This window comes from Dermacentor albipictus, chromosome 9 (assembly GCF_038994185.2).
Source record: "Dermacentor albipictus isolate Rhodes 1998 colony chromosome 9, USDA_Dalb.pri_finalv2, whole genome shotgun sequence".
Taxonomy (NCBI): Eukaryota; Metazoa; Arthropoda; class Arachnida; order Ixodida; family Ixodidae; genus Dermacentor; species Dermacentor albipictus.
In genome coordinates, this window is record NC_091829.1 from 46284063 (window position 1) to 46302575 (window position 18513).

Here is an 18513-nt window from a genome sequence, read left to right on the forward strand (position 1 = left end):
AGCGCATAGTTCCTAACCGACGTCTGCGGGGCCGCTGTTTTTTTTTTTTTTCCGCTTGAGCTCTCGCACCATAACGAAGAAATAAGAATAAAGAAAATGCAGAGTAGTTCTTTTATGACTGGCCTGATGACGCTAGGTTTTCGTAAACGCCACAGAGTTTCTCACTGTAACACAATATTGTGAGAAACGCTATATGGTAAGCGCGGAGTTTTATTTTCGGCGGGGCATTCAAAGCCATCGATCCATAGTGATCGATGCTCTATGGCGCGGTAATGAAAGGGTGTTAAAGGGCGTAGGGGAAATTACCGACTCCTGTGGGACTCTTGCAGCGTGTGAAGCGCCCGGCTAAATAAGCGGGAGTTAGCGGATATTGGTATTTCCTATACTTACGCCTTCAATAAATGGGACCGTCATAAGCGCGTGTAAGCGAGCACCAGCTCTAAACGCACGCGTGTGAGTGAGTCAAGCTTCTTTAGCAACACAAAGGCACTTCGCGGAACAGCAGCAGCTCTGGCAGAAGAGGAAAAGCAGAGTATAGCATGGCCTTTGAGATCAAACAACGCGCGCATTTCAGATCTTGGAGGCATTAAGGAAAAGAAAACAAGGTTTTCTAAAGTGGAAAAAGATGGCAGCACTTCCCAGATAAATGACCGCTTCCTGCAGTGTTGCGGGATTTCTGCAGCGGCGAAAGTGTGATGGACCGACTAAAGCCTTTCTGTACTACAACCGTACGTGTTGACCATTTCGTGAAATAAATGGCTGACAAAGACGCGGCGACAGTAGTCATATGTGCGCGTGAAACGTTATGTGGTTGGTTGCGCGCGCGGAATGTCATGCGGACTTCGCGCAGTGACTGCGTTTCTGTGAATGCCAACGTTTTTCTTTTCTTATTCTCTTCCCTCCTTTCTTTACTACTATATTTGTTTCTTTTAAGACCGCGCTTTCCGGGGTGTTAGAGGAGGCACTGGCTATATGCATGCACTTAGTTTAGATTGCCCAGGTAGCTAGCGATTGCGCCAAGAACGCTGTACAGCTGTCCGCCCGTGTGGTACATCGTAACAGTTCTCGGATGGTACGCAAGCACCAAAGCCCTCGATCATGTCCACGATTGTGGCGCGGTGTAAGCGAGTTGCAGGGAATTCGTGCACCTGCTGGCGAGGTGGTTCAGCCCATAGAGCTTCCTACAAGAATTACTCTATGGTTCAGCCCAATTAACCTTTATAGAATACCTTTGGTTCAGCCGAGCGCCTTGCAGACGACGCTCGCAGATGTCATGTTTGCGGACACAGCCGGCGCCTCCACAGTGAAAGTGGGAACGCTCCCTATAACTCTTCGAAGAGGTTTCAACGTAGTGGGAATAGTGTTTGACACGTCGAAATTATTTGCAGGCACTGCATGTTATAGTGCCCCCCCCCCCCCCTTTTTTTTCAGCTCCTGACGGATTTGCTTGATTATCGGCGATGTCAGGCGCCAAATGAAGAAAACACAAGTATCGACTGGCATCTGCGGATATTTTCCAACGGGAAATATATAAATTTCTGATAGTTCGAATAATGCTGGAACAATTGTTTGTGACCAAAACAACGTGTCAAAAGGAGCTGTACTCGCAAATGACAAAACTCGAAGGTTCTCGCACATCCAAGCCAAAATGTGCGCACGGCGTCGACCGCTAAATGAGTAGATCTCTATCACTTCCTGCACGCTCACGCACAGCCGAGACCATGGTGCAGCAATTTTCACCTGGGACACAACCCAAGTGCACCTAGACAAGCAGAGACGGGAAACTTACTGAAAAGCACCAACACCTTGTTCGACGATGAACGACCGCACTGCAGATCAAGGTCCAAAAGCGAGTTCGGTAGGTGGTTTCTTCATTCAGTGGCACGGGTGCATATTCAGTTTTCCTTCGTAATTATCAGGGTCAACAGCAATACAGAATTGGCAAGAGCTAGTTGTGCCACAGTAACATCGCGCGTTACAGGGTCGTTTTGCGGCGGAATACGTGGCCTCACGCCGCTAGCAGACGACAGAAAATGGTGACCGCTATGATTATGAAGATGAACTGTAACAATGCTCTTTGCATCTGAAAAGAATTTGTAAATGCTCTAGCCATTAAAACTTTTAAAAAATGAAAGAAGAGATAAACTAAAGGAAGAAAAAAAAACTACAGAAACACTGCAGCGCTCCTGCTGGCGAATGAAGAAAACGCGAACAGAGTGGTAGTAGAGTTAGCTCGCTCTGCAGAGAGATGGCGCCGTTGAGACACCTTTTTCACCCTGTCTGTTCTTCCACCGCGGACGCGGCCGACGTATGCAGCAGAATATCCTTGGCATTTTATCACACATACCACCGTCGTTTACATGGGTAAGCGAGAGTCGGGCCATGAGTACGAGCCTGTGAGAGAATCAACCTTTCGAACATCACAACCAAAAGTAGCATGGCCTTAGAGATCAAACAGTGAGCTGGCTATCTTGAAGGTCGTAAAAATAAAAAGTCACAACAGATGGCAGCACTTCCCAAGAAGCGTTTGTTTCTCGTCAAAAAAAAGAAAGCACACCATAAATCTTTTTATTTAGATTTGTTTGTTAAATTACTTTATTATTGTTCATCTTAATTTGCGCAACCTGAAATATAAGAAGGAACATTTGTTTTTCTTTTTTTTAATGTTAATTTCTTGCACGCCAGTGGAAGCATTAAATGATGCCGATTGCCTTTAGCTTTTCTCTTGTTAGTAGTAGCTGTGCGCTACCGCCTTCGTATCCTCCACGTTTCCTGCTAACCTAATTACGATAGATCGCTTTAAACTATCCAAGGTAAGGCAACGCAACATCACCAAGTAATTTAACGGCAACATTCAAGGCCGTTTGCAACGTTCCTGCATCTGCTGTCACAATCGCCGGTTCGTCAGATGCAAACGTTGACGCTTACTGAAGCTAAGGGGGCTAAATAGTAGGTATGTGTACGGGTTACAGCGGCGCCTCTGGTGATTCACTCATGGTCGCAGGTCGCTACTGAGCGCGGCATGGCCTCGTTGGATTCGCTCTTCAGCCTCTTCATTTGTTTGCTGTGTGATGCTTGTGCCTTTCGCGACTAGCATTCGTGCGCTCCACTGCTCGATTGAGCGTTTCCTGCCTGCGGCGGGATTGTTGACACGTGTCATCAGCGGCGAGGCGTGGTTCGTGATACCTCATTCATTCGCATGGCATCGCCGTCCCGGTCGCCTCCGTGTCCGCTGCATTTCTCTTTCCAGCTTTCGGCCCAGCTTATCTTGCGAATGTGAGCCAATTCAGTGTGTGAAACGTAGTCAGCCCGTGTTTCGCTTGCCGATCAGAGCGGGTGTAGCTAGGTATGTGTAGTGTTTTGGACGTAGCGCATAGTAAACGGTGCATAGTTTTGGCGTTCTAGTGAGGCCGGTTCTCTGCAATGCACGTTTTTTTTTTTTTCGCTACCGGTATTCGAGTTAAAAACGCATGGTTTCGTTTTCAGTGGGACGATCTCTCACCTTTGACCTTTGTGACGCACTTACGACTGTGTACTTCTCCTTACAGGGGTCCTCTAAAAGCTATGTCTGGTCCCAAGCCGAACGTGGTCTTCGTTCTGGGGCCGCCGGGTTCGGGCAAAGGGACGCAGTGCCAGAAACTAGTCGAGGTATGCGGCACTTTCGGTGAAGTACGCCACTGTACGTAGCGTCCCGCTTAACAGTTTCTAAATGTGCATGCGTACTGTGATTTTACAATGTCATACGTTCTGTGGACAGTGCATTGTAATGTCGTAAATAAAGTAAACAAAACGGCCATGAAGCTTGCCACAACTGTGCCATCGCTTATGACGAAATATACGGACGCATTACTTGTAAGTGCAGGTTGTAATTCCCCTGCGAGTTTGCCTTCGCTTTTGTCAATTCGTGCTGTAACACTCACTCAGCATAATGTTTAAGCACTATGTGCGGCTGGTTGTACCTTGCTTTTGATGCTTCCAGTCTGTTGTAGCTGCCTATGGGCACTTGACCTAGGTACTTATAGGCTGTATATTGCCACGGCCTTGTCAAGAGCACTCGAGCACTGTGCTGTAGAACAGAAAAGGGGATATCTAAATGCTGGCTCTAAGAGCGCAGTTCCATGCGGGTGTAGCTACATGTAACTTCCGTACTGAGGCCTGAACCCATCGGGTGCTGTGAAATTACCCTTCCTCCGCTATGCAACATGCCTTTTCTCATGCAGTAGTGTAGTAATTTGCTGTACTGGCACCAACAGCAGCCCTAGTCTTTCAGAAAGGTAAGAGGCAGGCTCGAGTCTTTATTCACTTAGCACTTAAAATCTACTCCATATAAAGTGGCAGTAAAACCACTCTTCAGCGCTATTGACTGCTCATGGTGAATAGTTCTTTAGAAGGTAATGAGAACACGTCTTAATCTTTCAGCATGCGACATACGTTTAGAGAAAATGTGAAGCGGCTGTTGGTGGCAATTAATGGCTCGCAAGAACGAAGGCAGCTGGCAGATGTAGCAACAAGAAACATGCATCGCATTGGAAGTGAACTCCAGTTTATTGTTCTTGCCTGTAATGCCAGTGAGAACACCTATATATGAAGCAGTCTTTGGCCCACTACTCATAATGATTCTTTTCCCAGTCCATCCTTTTCATGCATCATCGTTGGGTCATTTGCAGCATCATGTAATTGTGAGCTTCATTCTCTCAGCGGGATGTGTAATAGGAATAAAATTGAAGGCAAATAATTATTACAAAATATAGCCTCTGTTTATTTCACAATACAGACGGAACCATACTTGTTTAAAGTGACCAATTGGTTGAGTTGTCCGCCAGCTTTCGCAAAAAAAAAAAAAAAAGCACAGGCTGACACTGCAACGAGATTACACATGGTCATGCCACATGCTGGGTCCAAGGTCTATAGGAGAAACATATGTGAAACATAAGAGCCACCGCAAGGTAGCAGCTATGGACGTTCGCATAGTCTACAGCCAACCACCGGACCACTCTAGACAAGTCTGATTTCGTCCATACGTATTGTGCGTGACGTTTACCGCTAAAGAAAAACGACAACAGCAAAAGAAACTCGGATGATGACATGGATGATTCTGTGCATGTTTCATTTACATTCCATGTCTTTAGTGGTAGACGTGTCGTGTAATAAATACCGACTAGGACAAGTTCTAAATTAAGTATTGTGCTCCATCTTAACACGCAATGTATGGTACCTTGTTTTCCTTAATTCCATGTGTGTTCAGAGATTTGGCTACAAGCACCTGTCAGCAGGAGACCTTCTGCGGGAAGAGAAAGGCACCCCGGGTTCCCAGTTCGGCGAGGTCATTGACCACCACATTCGCAATGGCACTATCGTGCCTGTGGAGATAACTTGCCGCTTACTGGATCGGGTGGGTTGAACTTGTACTCCCATTCTGCTTGTTTTCTTGTGATACTTTCAGCGTACAAGTACACTTGTTTATCAGTTGTGTTCCTAATGAAGTGTGCTATTTTTGGAAGTATCTCACAAAGTAATAATACATGCAAGGCAAGTCTGCTCAACAGAGGCAAAAAAAATTTAAAAGGAATGGTGGGCTTCCATTAATGCACCGTCCTTTCTTTTTCACACATCTTTGTTTGATATCTGAGGTTGAATAAAACACATTACTAAACAGAATTATACATCATTAAGAATACAGACTTGCACACATGTTCAAGTAATAAAATATATCCAATGAGAACAGGTATACAAATAGAAATATGTTATGTGGATCAAGTTGATTTCATGGTGGCTAAGCCAATGCCACCTGTCAGCAATGGCACCTGTCAGCATATTCAGCAGCCTGAATGCCAAACATTTGTTGTGTTTTGTCGACAATTGTCAGACGTTGTCCCCACTGGGCTTTCATACCTCGGCTAAGGCCAATCTTCTTCATTCACACCAACAGAACTAAGAATGATGTCCTCTCCTGTTTTGTCTATAAAGATGCTAAAGAGGGCAGCAAGGAGGTCCATCATTTAATATACTTAGCACTTCTAGACAGACATTAGCCCCACTCAAGGCTGCTAGAAACCTCATCTAACTGCTGTTTGTGTAGCAGCATTGGTACAGTGGAAAACGAGGTGAAATTAGAGTATGTTTAAGCCTAATTGCACTAGGAGGAACCATTTTAGATTGACAAGCAGTAATAGAGAGATGCATGTATGCTCACGTACTGCCCAGGCGATGCAGTCGAGTGAGAAGAGTCACTTCCTAATTGACGGCTTCCCACGCAACAAAGACAACCTGGATGGCTGGAAACGGGAGATGTCAGACCGGGTCAACCTGCAGTTTGTGCTTTTTCTCGAGTGCCCAGAGGAGGTGAGAACGCTCGGAGTTGTAGCTGCACCTTGCCATGGCTGCGTGCACACTGTACTGTAAAGTCTGTCGTCAATTACCAGTAATGCGAGGCCACAGAGCTTGGTGTTCAGCCTGGTTTGCACCTTTCTTTCCTTTTTGAAGGCACTGGTTGTTATTAAAATTGGGACATTGGCAGGTCAACATACTTGTTTAATTTTGTTAATACTTGTGTATTTTTGTGCGTGCAACCCAATGGGACCAGATGTCCCAATTTAGGTGGGTCACGTTCCACTTTTTGGGGTTTGGGACTGCTGTCTCAATAAGGCTCTGATTTGGCCTGCTTCCTTGCCATCATTTCCTAGCTAGAATAATGCAGCTTGGCACTGCCGAGACTGGCCTGCTTCTGCAGTGCCCGACAGGACGCTGGCACTGAGCGTGCTTGAAGTAGGCGGTGGCTTCATTTGATGTCGGCAACCCAAGGGAATGTGAAAGATGGCTCCTAAACACCATGAAAAGTATGCACCAGCTCTTTTACAATCGGTGAATTGTGATAACAACTTGCTCCACCAGCAGGACTGAGCCGTCAAGTCATTTGCAGCAGGCGGTAATTCAGAAGTTAGAAAATCAACAAAATATCTATGAGACAGAAGCTGCATACATGTCAAGACAAGAGCGAATCAGATGCTTGTGGGTGTGCACGCACAGCTATAGCTGTTCCAACACATTTCACAAGCCACGGTTTGTTCTTGCTAAGGGTCCAGCATGAAGGGGCACCCCTGCCATGGATACCTAACTGTGTCAGTTGTAGAACAGCAAAACATTGATACCAAACCACAGAGCGGCAATTGGCTTACTGCTTGCACAACATGGTCTGTAGTACGATTTCACCTTCTTTGTCCTCATTGTAATGCACATTTTATCTCACTTTGTCGTCTTGGAGATGTGGTCACTTAAGTACAGCCTGCCTGTGTGTTTAATGCACACGGCCAAGTACTGCCCACAGTATAGGAAAAAAGAAATGTGCATGTAAATTCGTGGTAATAACCTTGTGCCCGACTTTAATCATCTGGACGGGTGGGCACAGGGACCGTCCTTCTTTTTGCTAAGTGATTGTGAACCTTATATCAGTGGTTGATTTAATTTAGACTGTACACGTGTAGCTTGTTTTACATAACAGTTTATCTGTTTGTATCATCTCCACTGGTTGTTGTCGAACCATGTTTTACTCAGTGCCAGATAATTCAAATGAAAATCTGCAATCCCTCGGAGCTTGAATTCAATGCAAGCATTTTGCAGGTCTGTGTGCAGCGATGCCTCAACAGAGGCAAGGCAGGCAGTGGCCGCACGGACGACAACATAGAGAGTCTCCGCAAAAGGTGAGCACAATCGAGAAATTTTGTCTCGGCATAACTGCTATGGACAGAATGTCTGTCCTCCTCCTTCCAGTCATTGTTTCTTATTCCTTTTTTTTTTTACATGTGTATGTGTGTTTGCAGTAACTGAAGAATGGAACAGTAGGAAATAGAGGAGGCTTTTGTGCGCTACATACTATTTGCACTGGCTATCATAAGAAATACTGTGACAATCAATGTTACTTTACTAGAATTACCTAAGCATTCTCTTAATTATTTTGAAGAGCTGGTCGGATCACGACACAGCAGCTTACACATTGCAAGTGCAGGATGGAACCCTGAGTAAGGACAAATTGCTCCCTACATTTGTCGCTGCAAGACTTCTTTCTGGAGAATGTTCCTTGGAAGACATTAGATTGCCTAAATTCAGCTTGAAAGCCTTTTAACTATGCACCTGGAACCGTTCTACAGACCTGAAAACCGATGAACCGGTCATTAAAGGATCACGCGTTGTAAAATGCACCGAGATTATTTCTTCAGTTGCTTTGTCTATCACTCTAAGAAAGGTTTGCACCCTTTAGGGCTTACGTTGTCCTTAAACAATAATCGTCATCTATCTTGCCTGCCTTTTCTTTCTCTAACACAGCACACCCAGAATGTGTGTTATCAGCTTGACATTGCATTCTTGTCAAGAAAGTAGCAACACAGAGTTTTCAAGAAAGGAAACACAAGCAATGCAAATAAAAGTTTTTTGGGGACAATAAATGCTCCAAAGAGTGTACTTTTTTTGAGGTACAGAGGTCTGACGAAGTTGTGCCTAAGAGTTGCAAGCACTTATGATAAGCACATTGAAAATGCAGTGCATACACCACAAGGTTTCTATGACTCAAACTATGCGACAAAATTTATCATAATGCGTGGAGTGCATTGGAAAAATATGTGTTGAGATAGGTGTGCCAGTGGCTTTCAGTTTTTGCATGTATGCATTCATATCGTGCATTTCCTCGTAGTTTTTGTCTATAATGATTTGCATCAGGCAGGTTCGCGATTTCTGAAAGGGTTAGGAACTTCTGTCAAAAGCATCTGCTGTGCACTTGATAAATCAGTCACTCGAATGACAATGTGGGCCCTTTGCGTTGGCTGCAAAGACAAATGTGATCTCATGTGCAGGTTTAAGACGTACACAAATGACACGCTTCCTATTGTGGAATACTACGACAAGCAGAATTTGGTCAGGCGGACTGACACAAGCTGCAACGACCCCAACGAGGTAGGCAGTCCTTGTTCCTGTCTGCAAGAATGTGAGAAATAATGCTATGCATTGCTTTACTGGTAGTGTTGTATTTGTAATTACTTTCTGTAGAGCAAACATGTGTAACTTGCTGCCACACTCTCTTTTAATGTTGTTTTCATTTGGTGTACCATTTTTGTCTTGCTTGCATTGTTTGTCAGGCATGATTTATTGGTAAAATTCGTTAGTCCAAATTGTGAATATCAGAAGAAAATTGCCATTAATGTAGTGCAACCTTGTTATATTAAATCAATCAGCCAATCAATAAATCATTTATTTCAGTATCAAAGACACTTGGTGGGTACAGACAAAAAGCTATCTATCAGGCTTTACAAGATCTGCACCCCCGAGTACAGGCAGACAAGGCGCATAACAAATACAACACGCCAACAGGAATAAACCAAACAGTGTACAGAAGTCAGGTCTAGCGAGACGCAGATTACAGCAAAATGATTCCAGTGTACAAGAATTTATCTGTCTGTAAGTTTAGGGAGGCAGGAGTTTTAATGTGTTTGGTGGTTTAGTGCACTGTGTTAAAAGAAAAATGGGGAAGTGATCGCTCATGTGAGAGCTGATGACGCCAGCAATGAGATGCTCAGAGGTAATATTGGTAATAAATACGTCAAGTAGAGTCGATGAAGTTGGTTGCACTTGCGTCGGTAGGCTGATTGTGTTGATGTAGTTGCTCGCATGCAAGATTCTACAAAATTCGTTATGATTTGATGATTGTTGGAAGCAGTCAATGTTCATGTCATCTCTTTTCAAGGATCACAGTGTCGACCATATCGTTAAAATAGCTTAGGAAGGTTTCCAGAAATGTAAAGAAATTTAAAACATTCGCGTTAGGTGAACGATACATTACGCTTTACACTCTAACATCACTTTTGATGGTGAGCATTTAGAAGTCAGGGGTAATTTTCGAAAATGCCTCTACAATAACACAGCTTATGTTACATTTAACTAGCATCATAACTCCACCCCCATTTTTAAAGCCGCAGTTCAAAAAGTAAGAAGTATATCCTAGAATTTGCGACACTTCTGTAGAATCTTGATACCATGGCTCAATCAGCATCACAATATCAATCTGAAAAGCACTACGCAAAAATAAACATTGCATTTCTTCCTCTTTATTTCTAGCGGGCTGGGTATTAATGTGAAGCAGAGAAGATGAGTATTTCTTGTTTCGCGACAACGTGGCCAATTCTGAAACCGATAAAAGGCGGTTTTCCATGTTGTTGAAATGAAAGGTGCACACGTGCATAACTTACTCTAACTTATCAAGGTCGCTGAGCTTTGTGACACGAAGAACATGTGATGACTCAATTTTCCTCACGAATATTTTGCCCTCTTTTGTCCAGCAGAAACACGAGCTCTTCTCGTATTTTGGGGGGGGGGGGGGGGGGAGGCTACTGTCTTTCCAAGCAGCCTTTTCAGTGTAGGGCAAAGGTGCTCGTTTATGTATATGGGTTGAGAATTTTGGTGTCCGATGTCAGCGGTGGTAATGCGCTTTTTTGTGCCTTTTCAAGCAGCGCATTCCGTTTACAATGGCTACGAAACTAGACAATATTCTGTCGCGAGGCGTCCCGAGTTGGTACATGGTGGCATATCTCAATGTCGCTCACTGAAATTGGTTCATTCATTGTATACGCAATAGCCCTAAGTATGCTGTCTAGGTTTTCGTCCGTTGCCATAAGAATACCCTTAATCTCAATGTTTCTGTTTCTAGAGTATTGCTCCAGTTGAATGATTCTCAGTTCATTTTCGGACACCTTATCCTTCAACATGGTGCATTCACTCGAGAGGGAGCTGTTTTCGGCCTTCAATTTAGTATTTTCTGTTTCAATTTTTTTTTCAGTCGGTTTGTCATATCTTCAAAGGTTTTGTTCATGAAATCAAGAGAATCCTTGACCTCGCGGAGCTCTTTCCGCAGTTCCCTCTCAAGTGACTGGTGCATTTCAGACAGGTCATGCTTTAGATCCTTTACAAGTTTGTTTTCTTCTGAGCACGTCAGGTTCATGGCAAAAGAAAGGACAGTACACTTCAGTGGCAGCAGCAGCAGCAATGAAAACTATGTAAGCTAATAAATCGTGGTTACAAAGAAAATGTAGACCTGCAATCAGTAGAAGGATGAACGTGAGCGACGCTGTAAGTTACCTGCCGCTGCTGCCAAGTGAAGGATGCCAGCCTCCTGTTCCTGTTAATATAGTGATGACCCCTGGTAGCACAGTCGCTTCTGGGAGTGACGTCACAGATGACCGTTGCCGATCACCAGAAAAAATGAACGATGTTTCCACCAAGGCGAATTGCTTCAAGGGTGTATCGGCGATGTTAGTATCTGCAATCAGTAGAAGGATGAACATTAGCAACGTTGTAAGTTAGCTGCTACTGCTGCCAAGTCCAACACAAAAATAACTTCGTTATACCCAATTTTCGTTACAAGCACACAGTTAAACCTCAATATCATTGTGCTTTTGGTAACAGTGCAAGAGCACCACGGCCAAAAGGAAGAAAAATGTGGCAACACGGCGCCGTGTTATGTATTTCTAGGGTTTGTCCTTATTGCTTTTGCGCTGTTACCAAAAGTATGATGAATCCTAAGCAACTGGTCCACCTTGCTATCTTGCTAAACTGCCCTCTCCCCTCTTTCCCCAGCGTAGGGTAGCAAACTGGATCTTCCCCTCTGGTTAACCTCCCTGCCTTTCCCTTTTCCTCTATCTCTCTCTCTCTCTCTCGATACAGTTAAACCTCTATATACAAACTAACGTAGGTCAAATCGGCAATTTGCTTCGTTATATTGAAATTTCGTCGCATTGAAATTTGACCTTTTATGCAAATAAGTACAGCCGCCGATCAATTTTTCTCACAAGGATTGTGGCCACAGAATTTTCTGAATTATTAGGCGATCAAAAAAAGCAAATTGAACTTCAGAAAATCATTCATTTTGATAAATTTGGGAGCTGGTGATGAAGTATACAGTTTCATGCTGCGTGCATCGACAATATCTTCACATTGTCGGTACAAATTAAGCGAAGCCAGCCATTATTTCGGGTGCGCTCTGCCCTCACTGGAACGACGCTATCATGAAAAACGTCCGCAGCAGCAAGCGAATGCTTTGTCTGAAACTCGAGATTGCGCGATCTCCAATACTAAACACGCGGGAAGACAGCTAACATGATGCCACGCCGTCTCGGCATGCCTACTCTTCGCACACACAGCAGATTACCTTTAAAGCAGGGTGCGCGGCTGCATGTGTTCTCAGCCGCACTTTCAGCCATCCACAGCCACGGATAACTAAGAGGCATGTCTGAAATCGCGAAGCCAACTTACACCCACACTCCCCCTCCTTGATCGCGTTACTGCAAGCTCCCCTGCCCCTCTTTCCCCTTACTCGCACGGCACTTGTGAAGCCGCCATCTTTCTTGTCTCACCCTCGCACACTTTCACTTGCCCCAAAAGCACAAAGTGCACGGGCCCTGATAGAATCTTGCCGCGCTTGGACTTCTGTGTGGACGGCTCCACATTAGCAGTTGCTCTTGTTGCGTCGTCGTGAGCAATTTGAGAGGTATGTTTGCTAGCAGCTGCTTGTAATTCAGCTCATTTGACCATCTGTGTCCTCTGCGGAAGTTTCCATTTATTGTCTCTGCATTCCTTTGCAGAGGGAGCGAAATTTCGTTATATTGAAATTGCGTGCTAACACACTTTGTTATGTTGAGGTTCTAAGTACATGGTGTTCTATGAATAAAAGGTTGTGAAAAGGTAAATACTTTGTGATATCAAGAAGTTGAGGTTTAACTATATAACGAAGTTGCCAAAATGTGCAATTTGCTTCGTTACATTGAAATTTTGAAGCACAGTCATCAATTGATTTTTCTTAGACAGAAGGGGCTGTAAAATTTTACGGATTATTGAGCAGTCAAATAATGCAAACTTTAATGAGAAAAAAAAATGATTTTGTTGAATTTGAGTGTTGTCGACTAAAAATACGGTTTCATGCTGTGTCGTAATATTTTCACATTGACGGTACAGATTAAGCGAAGTCAGCCATGCTTTGGTGTCCCCTGTGGCTGATGGTGTTGCCCGCATTTGAACAACTCTATCGTGAAAAAGCGCTGGCTGTAGGGATCTAATGCCTTGTCTCCGAACGCACCTCCGAAACTCGAGGTTTAGGCTATCTCCAGTACTAAGAGTGTGGGAAAACAGCGCACATAATGCCACGCCATCTCGAAACGCCCACCTTTGCATGTGCGGCAGATTACCTCTAAAACAGGGTGTGTGGCTGGCCTATGTGCAGACAGCCATTTGCTGCCACAGCCGACTAGAAAAGGAGACACACCAACCTGATCCCTCAAGCACCTAATCATGTTAGAGTAATCACACTTTCCGAAGTATGCACTGCTTTTGTTCACCGTTCCCTGTGTGCGTGTTGCGTTATTTTTCATTTTTTTCGACGTGCCCAAACTGCCACTTTGGGGAGCTGTCTAAACTCTCAGGAATACACCCATCAGTCACTCACAATGCTGTTTTTAAGCACTTTTTCTCTTCTTGGGGGTAATGTCTTTTTTTTTTTTCTTCTTCTTCTTCTTCTTCTCCGTGTTCTTCCCACACGTGACATCAGCCTTGCCGTCACAGTGGCAACCAGTTTTCCTTTTCATTCTCGGATGTCGTCTTTTCCAGCGACAATTCACCATCTCCAGAATGGCATCAGTCAAACTCTCTGATTATGTTCAGGCCACCTGTCAAAATGACAAGTGCACTTGAGAGTTGGGGGTGTTGCAAACCTGATAAACCACTCCCCCACACTTTTCGTGCTCAGGTTGCTTGAAGCTTAATGGGGTGCAGTGCGACATCATTAGGTCAACAATTCCTGCTGTCTCACACAAAATCTTTGGAATTTGGTTGTGACGGTGGGCAACAGCATTCAGAGGAGGCATTATATCGGGGACTCCCATCTTAGTAGTGGGAAAGTAGAAATAATTTTTCTCAGCTACGAGTGCACCAAATTTGATGAGGTTTGTTGCATTTAAAAGCAATAGTTCAAACCTAATGACTGTTGGCTGTGCATTTTTTATTTGGATCGTCAATTTTTAATAAAGGTTGGCAAAAATTTTCGGAATATGAAACTATGAAGTTTGCTACTCTGTAACTCAACAATGAAAGACGATATCACAATTCTGTAAAATTCATCTAATAGTACACCTAAGCAGACAAGGTTGATATAATATACATGGCTTTCAAGTAAACCACTTATATGCGAGTAGAAGTTTTTTAAAAGTCTTGTAAACAATGTAAGCAATTCATGAAAGATATGAATCGACATATCAAATTTGTCTGCTTTGGATGCTCTAACAGATGTAGTTTGGCCCGAGCTAAAGCTTCCTCTTAAGGCACCAACCACTCCGGGTGTTTCACCAAACGTGCAGATTATTGGAAAAATGTAATAGTAATATTCGATTCGGTGACATTCAAGCACTCTCACACCCCACATTTTTTTATTTGCTTGCTTTCCCTTTGAACAGTTTAGAAAAATTGCGTATTGGCTAGGTAGTGCAATTTGTGACACTGAAAGGTGTGCATTACCTAATTTAAAATTATGAGTGTTCGCTTATCAGGTGATATGTCTCTAATTAATGTTTGAAGTTATACACTTAAAAGAGTAGCAGAGTATTGTTGCTCACTTAAGATGTGCTTTAATTACATCCTTGTACTATGCTCTATTTTCATTTTAACTAGTCAAACCTTGATATAATGAACAATGATATAACGAAGAATATCTGGGATGTTTGTTGCCATTATTACCATGTGACAAATACTATATGCTTGTGATGAATATTGGATATAACAGGTATCTTCCTGTCAAATGCAACTGCATTATAATGAGCTTAATTGTACTGTGCGATTCATGAATCACACCTCTGTAATCTTAGGACATCCTGTACCCCCACTTTTAAGTATGCAATGTACTTGTCTCTCTCTTTTTCAGGTCTTTGAAGGCGTTGCGAAGCATTTTGAGCCTTTCGAATCGACCAAATGAACGGAAGCAGCTCATAACTGCACATGTCCCACTGTCTGCATAGTTGAGATTACTACATGTATGTGAAAGGATTACGAGTATCTTTTAGCCTTTTCTGGACAAATTTTGTGACATTCTTGCTATAAACTGGACTGTGTGGGAGCGCTGCTTCAATTAATGGCTTAGCATGGCATTTACAGTGTTTTCTGCCTTCCCGAGTCACTCGTTTCTCTCTGTGCGTGCTTAGCATTTTTGTACCCTGCATCGCGCACTGGACCAATCACTATATGAAGCATGCTTGTGAAGACGTTCTTGCATTGCTGGAGGCATTTTTTTAGGCTTGTCCGGAGTGTACAAAAACTGTGGACTCTTTTAGATAAGATGAATTGGCGAACGTTGTCTGCTGACAATGTCTTATTGGTGGCGCGGTCAGGCTAGAGCATCAGCAAATGTCAGGTTACGTGTTCTTTTCGTGTACACGACAGTCTTTGATGCTTCAGTGTGAAAGAGATGCCTACAATGTGTTTGCGGGCAACAATGTTTGCCAACTTGTTTCCCGGTGTAACAAGGCCTTTAAGGGTCAGAAGAGCAAAATATATGCGTTGGTGCATCAGGAAAAGCACTAAGTCATTTGCCTTTCTTTTTATTGAAGACAAGAACAGCGCAAGACGGGGTGTATACTTTCTGCGATACATTGTTAGTGCAGGAAAGGGCATTTTCAGCTTTCTGTTATTATTAAGGCAGCCCACCAGAACATAGAACTCTGTAGTTTGGAAAAGTGTAGTAAGGTGTCCTTGTATGTGGTAGCTTAGGGAGGTTCAGCTTTTTGTACAGGCCTTCGAACTAAATGGATAACAAATGTTGTGCTCTGAAAAGGCAGCAGTAAAATGCTAGACGACACTATCAGTGGGGAAGAGATCGAAGGTGACTTTTAAGAAATCACAAGGCAAACGGGAAGATTTGCAACAAACCAGAAGCGAACAGTAGTGGAAACTCAGGGCATCGACGAGTGGACTTGCCTCTATTGATGTAGAACAGCAGGGCTTTCCAAACTTCTCAGTCTTGCCGATTCCCACCAGGTTTAAAGCTTTGACAGGGAACTGAACAATTCAGATGGTTACACGTAGTACATTACCACAGATTCGAAGCAGCACGGGCTTCACTGCTGTCAGGCAGTTGGAAGCAATAGACGCAATATGAGAGGCAGCATGCTGGGTGCCAATACATTGATTTTGATGTTCTCAGAGAAATGAGATATACCATCTGTGGAAACCACAAGTTTCGGACAACACATTTTGGAAATGTCTTGCGTAGGTTAAGTCCACTCGGCTAAACAACAGTGTTAGGTATGAGACTGCCCTTGCTCACTTCTGGGTTCTGCCTCAAAAAAGGTGCGTCTTGCAGAATTCCCCCATATTTACTGTTGCCAACAGATGTGGTCACCTTTCTTTGCTAACCCATTCAAATTTATAGTTTCATGCTAGTGTTAGGAATACAATTTGTTTTTGGATAAAAGTGATGGTAAAAGACCGATAACTTGCAGGGCCAGCTGAAAAAATATTATAACGTGATCTTTCTCTTTAATAAAATAAGCTGCATGGGTCACTTCATTTTAGTTTGATTAGCACTAGAGTAATCACCTACATAATGTGTGCAACTGTGTGAGATGTCCTAATCTTAGCTGAAACAGACAAATATTTTGCTCAAATATTGTATGAGCACTGTAGATAATACAGAAACATAAGACATGCTGAGAGCTGTCTCTACCATCTTATTTGACTTGCTGCTGGATGAATTCATTCGTGCATGGCAAAAGCACCTTGAACTGTCTCTGCCACCCGAAAACATGTGTTCATTGCTTGAAAGCTACAGTTATTGATCAAGAATGTATTGCCTTCCTTGGCAGAAGGATCTGAATCTCTGTTTTCATTGAGTCACTCAGTGCCCATTGTAATAGCAGACGACACAGCCGAGGCACCACCTGCCAGACTGCTCAAGCGCCAGTACCCACATTGGGCTCAGTGCAATGCTTGACCCTGACTGTTGCCTGTAGAGTTTCGTTGCTGCGCGACTGGCCGCTCGAGGCCCTTTGCGGGGATTCGCAGGCTTCTTTCACACATGGAAAAACACATTTATGTAGCACGTATTAACCAACAGGAACCTTTATTGGTAGTTTTTCATCTCGCTGGATAATTTTCTCATTGACACTTTTCATCTAATTATAAGACTTGAGAATTTGTTAATTAAGACTAATGATATAATTAGCCAGAATGAAGAATATTGTTTGAGTTTCTCCACGCGACAGCAAACAACATTACCTTTGTTCTGTCCAGCTACATGGCATTTGCATATTTTTAAACTCTGGCTAAAGTTAGCTGGGACACCCTGTATAGTATTGTGCATTTGCCGAGCCTCAACTTACTGGGACTGTGTGTGATGCAGCAGAAGCTGAACGTGTTTTAAAATACTTTGTTGATTTGAAGAGTATGGATTCGTTAGTGAGCAAAGCGTAAGCTAATGGTCACGGCTTTTATTGCTGTAGCAAAAAAAAATAAATAAAGCTGTTCATTGAACAAATCAAGTTCTCAATGTATGGTAATTGCATTTCCATCATGCCATGGTACATAAATATCAGTGAACGAGAAGAAAGGGGGTTAATTGAGGGGCCCGATTTTTATTAGTCACATCACATGACTAGTTGCAAGTAATACTGCTTGCAACTAGACAGTCCTCAGGGTGTGCATGGTTGATGTCATGTGAAAACGCTATTTTATAGTGTAGCTTTTCTACAGCCACATCTTCTGCACCAAGATCGATGCACTGTATTTTTGTGCACATAACTTGCAGCCATAGAGAAAGTTCTGTTTCAGTTGGGTTTGGGTGCATAACCAGGTGCACCGGTTTTGCGCAGGTGCCGTCTTCAAGCATGACTTTTTGGCCGCGTGACTTTAATTGATGCAAAAGACAGATTTACCGGTGAAAGGACACACACAGAAAGGAAGACAAGGGGAACAGTCTGTGTCTTATTAGAGGTAAACATGAACTTTGGGCAACTAAGCCAAGCAGTCCTTTTGGCAAAGACTTATGGATACGCACCTGAGCTGCAAATCTCAATTCGTCAACAGAGAGCTGTAATTCAGGTGGTAATGACATGATATACGTAAGCATATTGTTTAAAGGGCATTTTTTGTGCAGGCACGATGTTGGTTTAGTTTTATAGAAAGATAGACGTAGACCCATATGCACTTCTAGCACAATTCTTTTCCTTTGAACTGTTTCCTTAAGTACGCATAGCTGCGATACTTTACTGGTGTTTAATGCTCTTGCAGCTTTCTATAGTATACAGCCCAAAGCAAGGAGCACGACGCTGCCATTCAGGCTCACCATGTCTTGGGACTTTTTAATTTGTGGTACAAAAGCAGGAGGCATTGAGTATATTACCAGTATTGCTCTGTTTATAATGCAATTAATTTTTGTCTGTGCTGTAGGTCATATGTATTGCTTGTACAATAAACCTCTTGCACTGCGTAGAACTGATT

At 43.4% G+C, this 18513-nt stretch overlaps 1 protein-coding gene across 6 annotated transcripts; it reads left to right on the plus strand.

The window, feature by feature from the left end:
* Positions 1-2657: 2657 nt before the first annotated feature.
* On the plus strand, positions 2658-18512 carry Cmpk (cytidine/uridine monophosphate kinase Dak1). Of its 6 annotated transcripts, XR_010562947.2 has the most exons (8): positions 2981-3175; positions 3549-3648; positions 5246-5392; positions 6205-6342; positions 7618-7697; positions 8844-8943; positions 14945-15053; positions 17886-18512. XR_010562947.2 is itself a non-coding variant. In XM_065425754.1 (7 exons), the coding sequence occupies exons 2-7, from the start codon at positions 3565-3567 to the stop codon at positions 14993-14995; spliced, it is 600 nt and encodes a 199-aa protein (XP_065281826.1). In that variant the 5' UTR covers positions 2658-2813; positions 3549-3564; the 3' UTR covers positions 14996-18512. The 6 variants fall into 6 exon arrangements, 5 of the variants coding, with proteins under 5 accessions (XP_065281826.1, XP_065281827.1, XP_065281823.1 ...); XM_065425754.1 differs by lacking the exon at positions 2981-3175 and adding an exon at positions 2658-2813 and having other exon boundaries at positions 14945-18512; XM_065425755.1 differs by lacking the exon at positions 2981-3175 and adding an exon at positions 2813-2953 and having other exon boundaries at positions 14945-18512.
* Position 18513: the final 1 nt, after the last annotated feature.

Bases quoted from the DNA above. Each gene is read 5' to 3' on its own strand.
- Cmpk (XM_065425751.2), top strand. From the start codon at position 3,072: ATGCTTGTGCCTTTCGCGACTAGCATTCGTGCGCTCCACTGCTCGATT. The intron at 6,343-7,617 runs GTGAGAACGCTC...AGCATTTTGCAG, and splicing joins TTCTCGAGTGCCCAGAGGAG to GTCTGTGTGCAGCGATGCCT. The intron at 8,944-14,944 runs GTAGGCAGTCCT...TCTCTTTTTCAG, and splicing joins GCTGCAACGACCCCAACGAG to GTCTTTGAAGGCGTTGCGAA.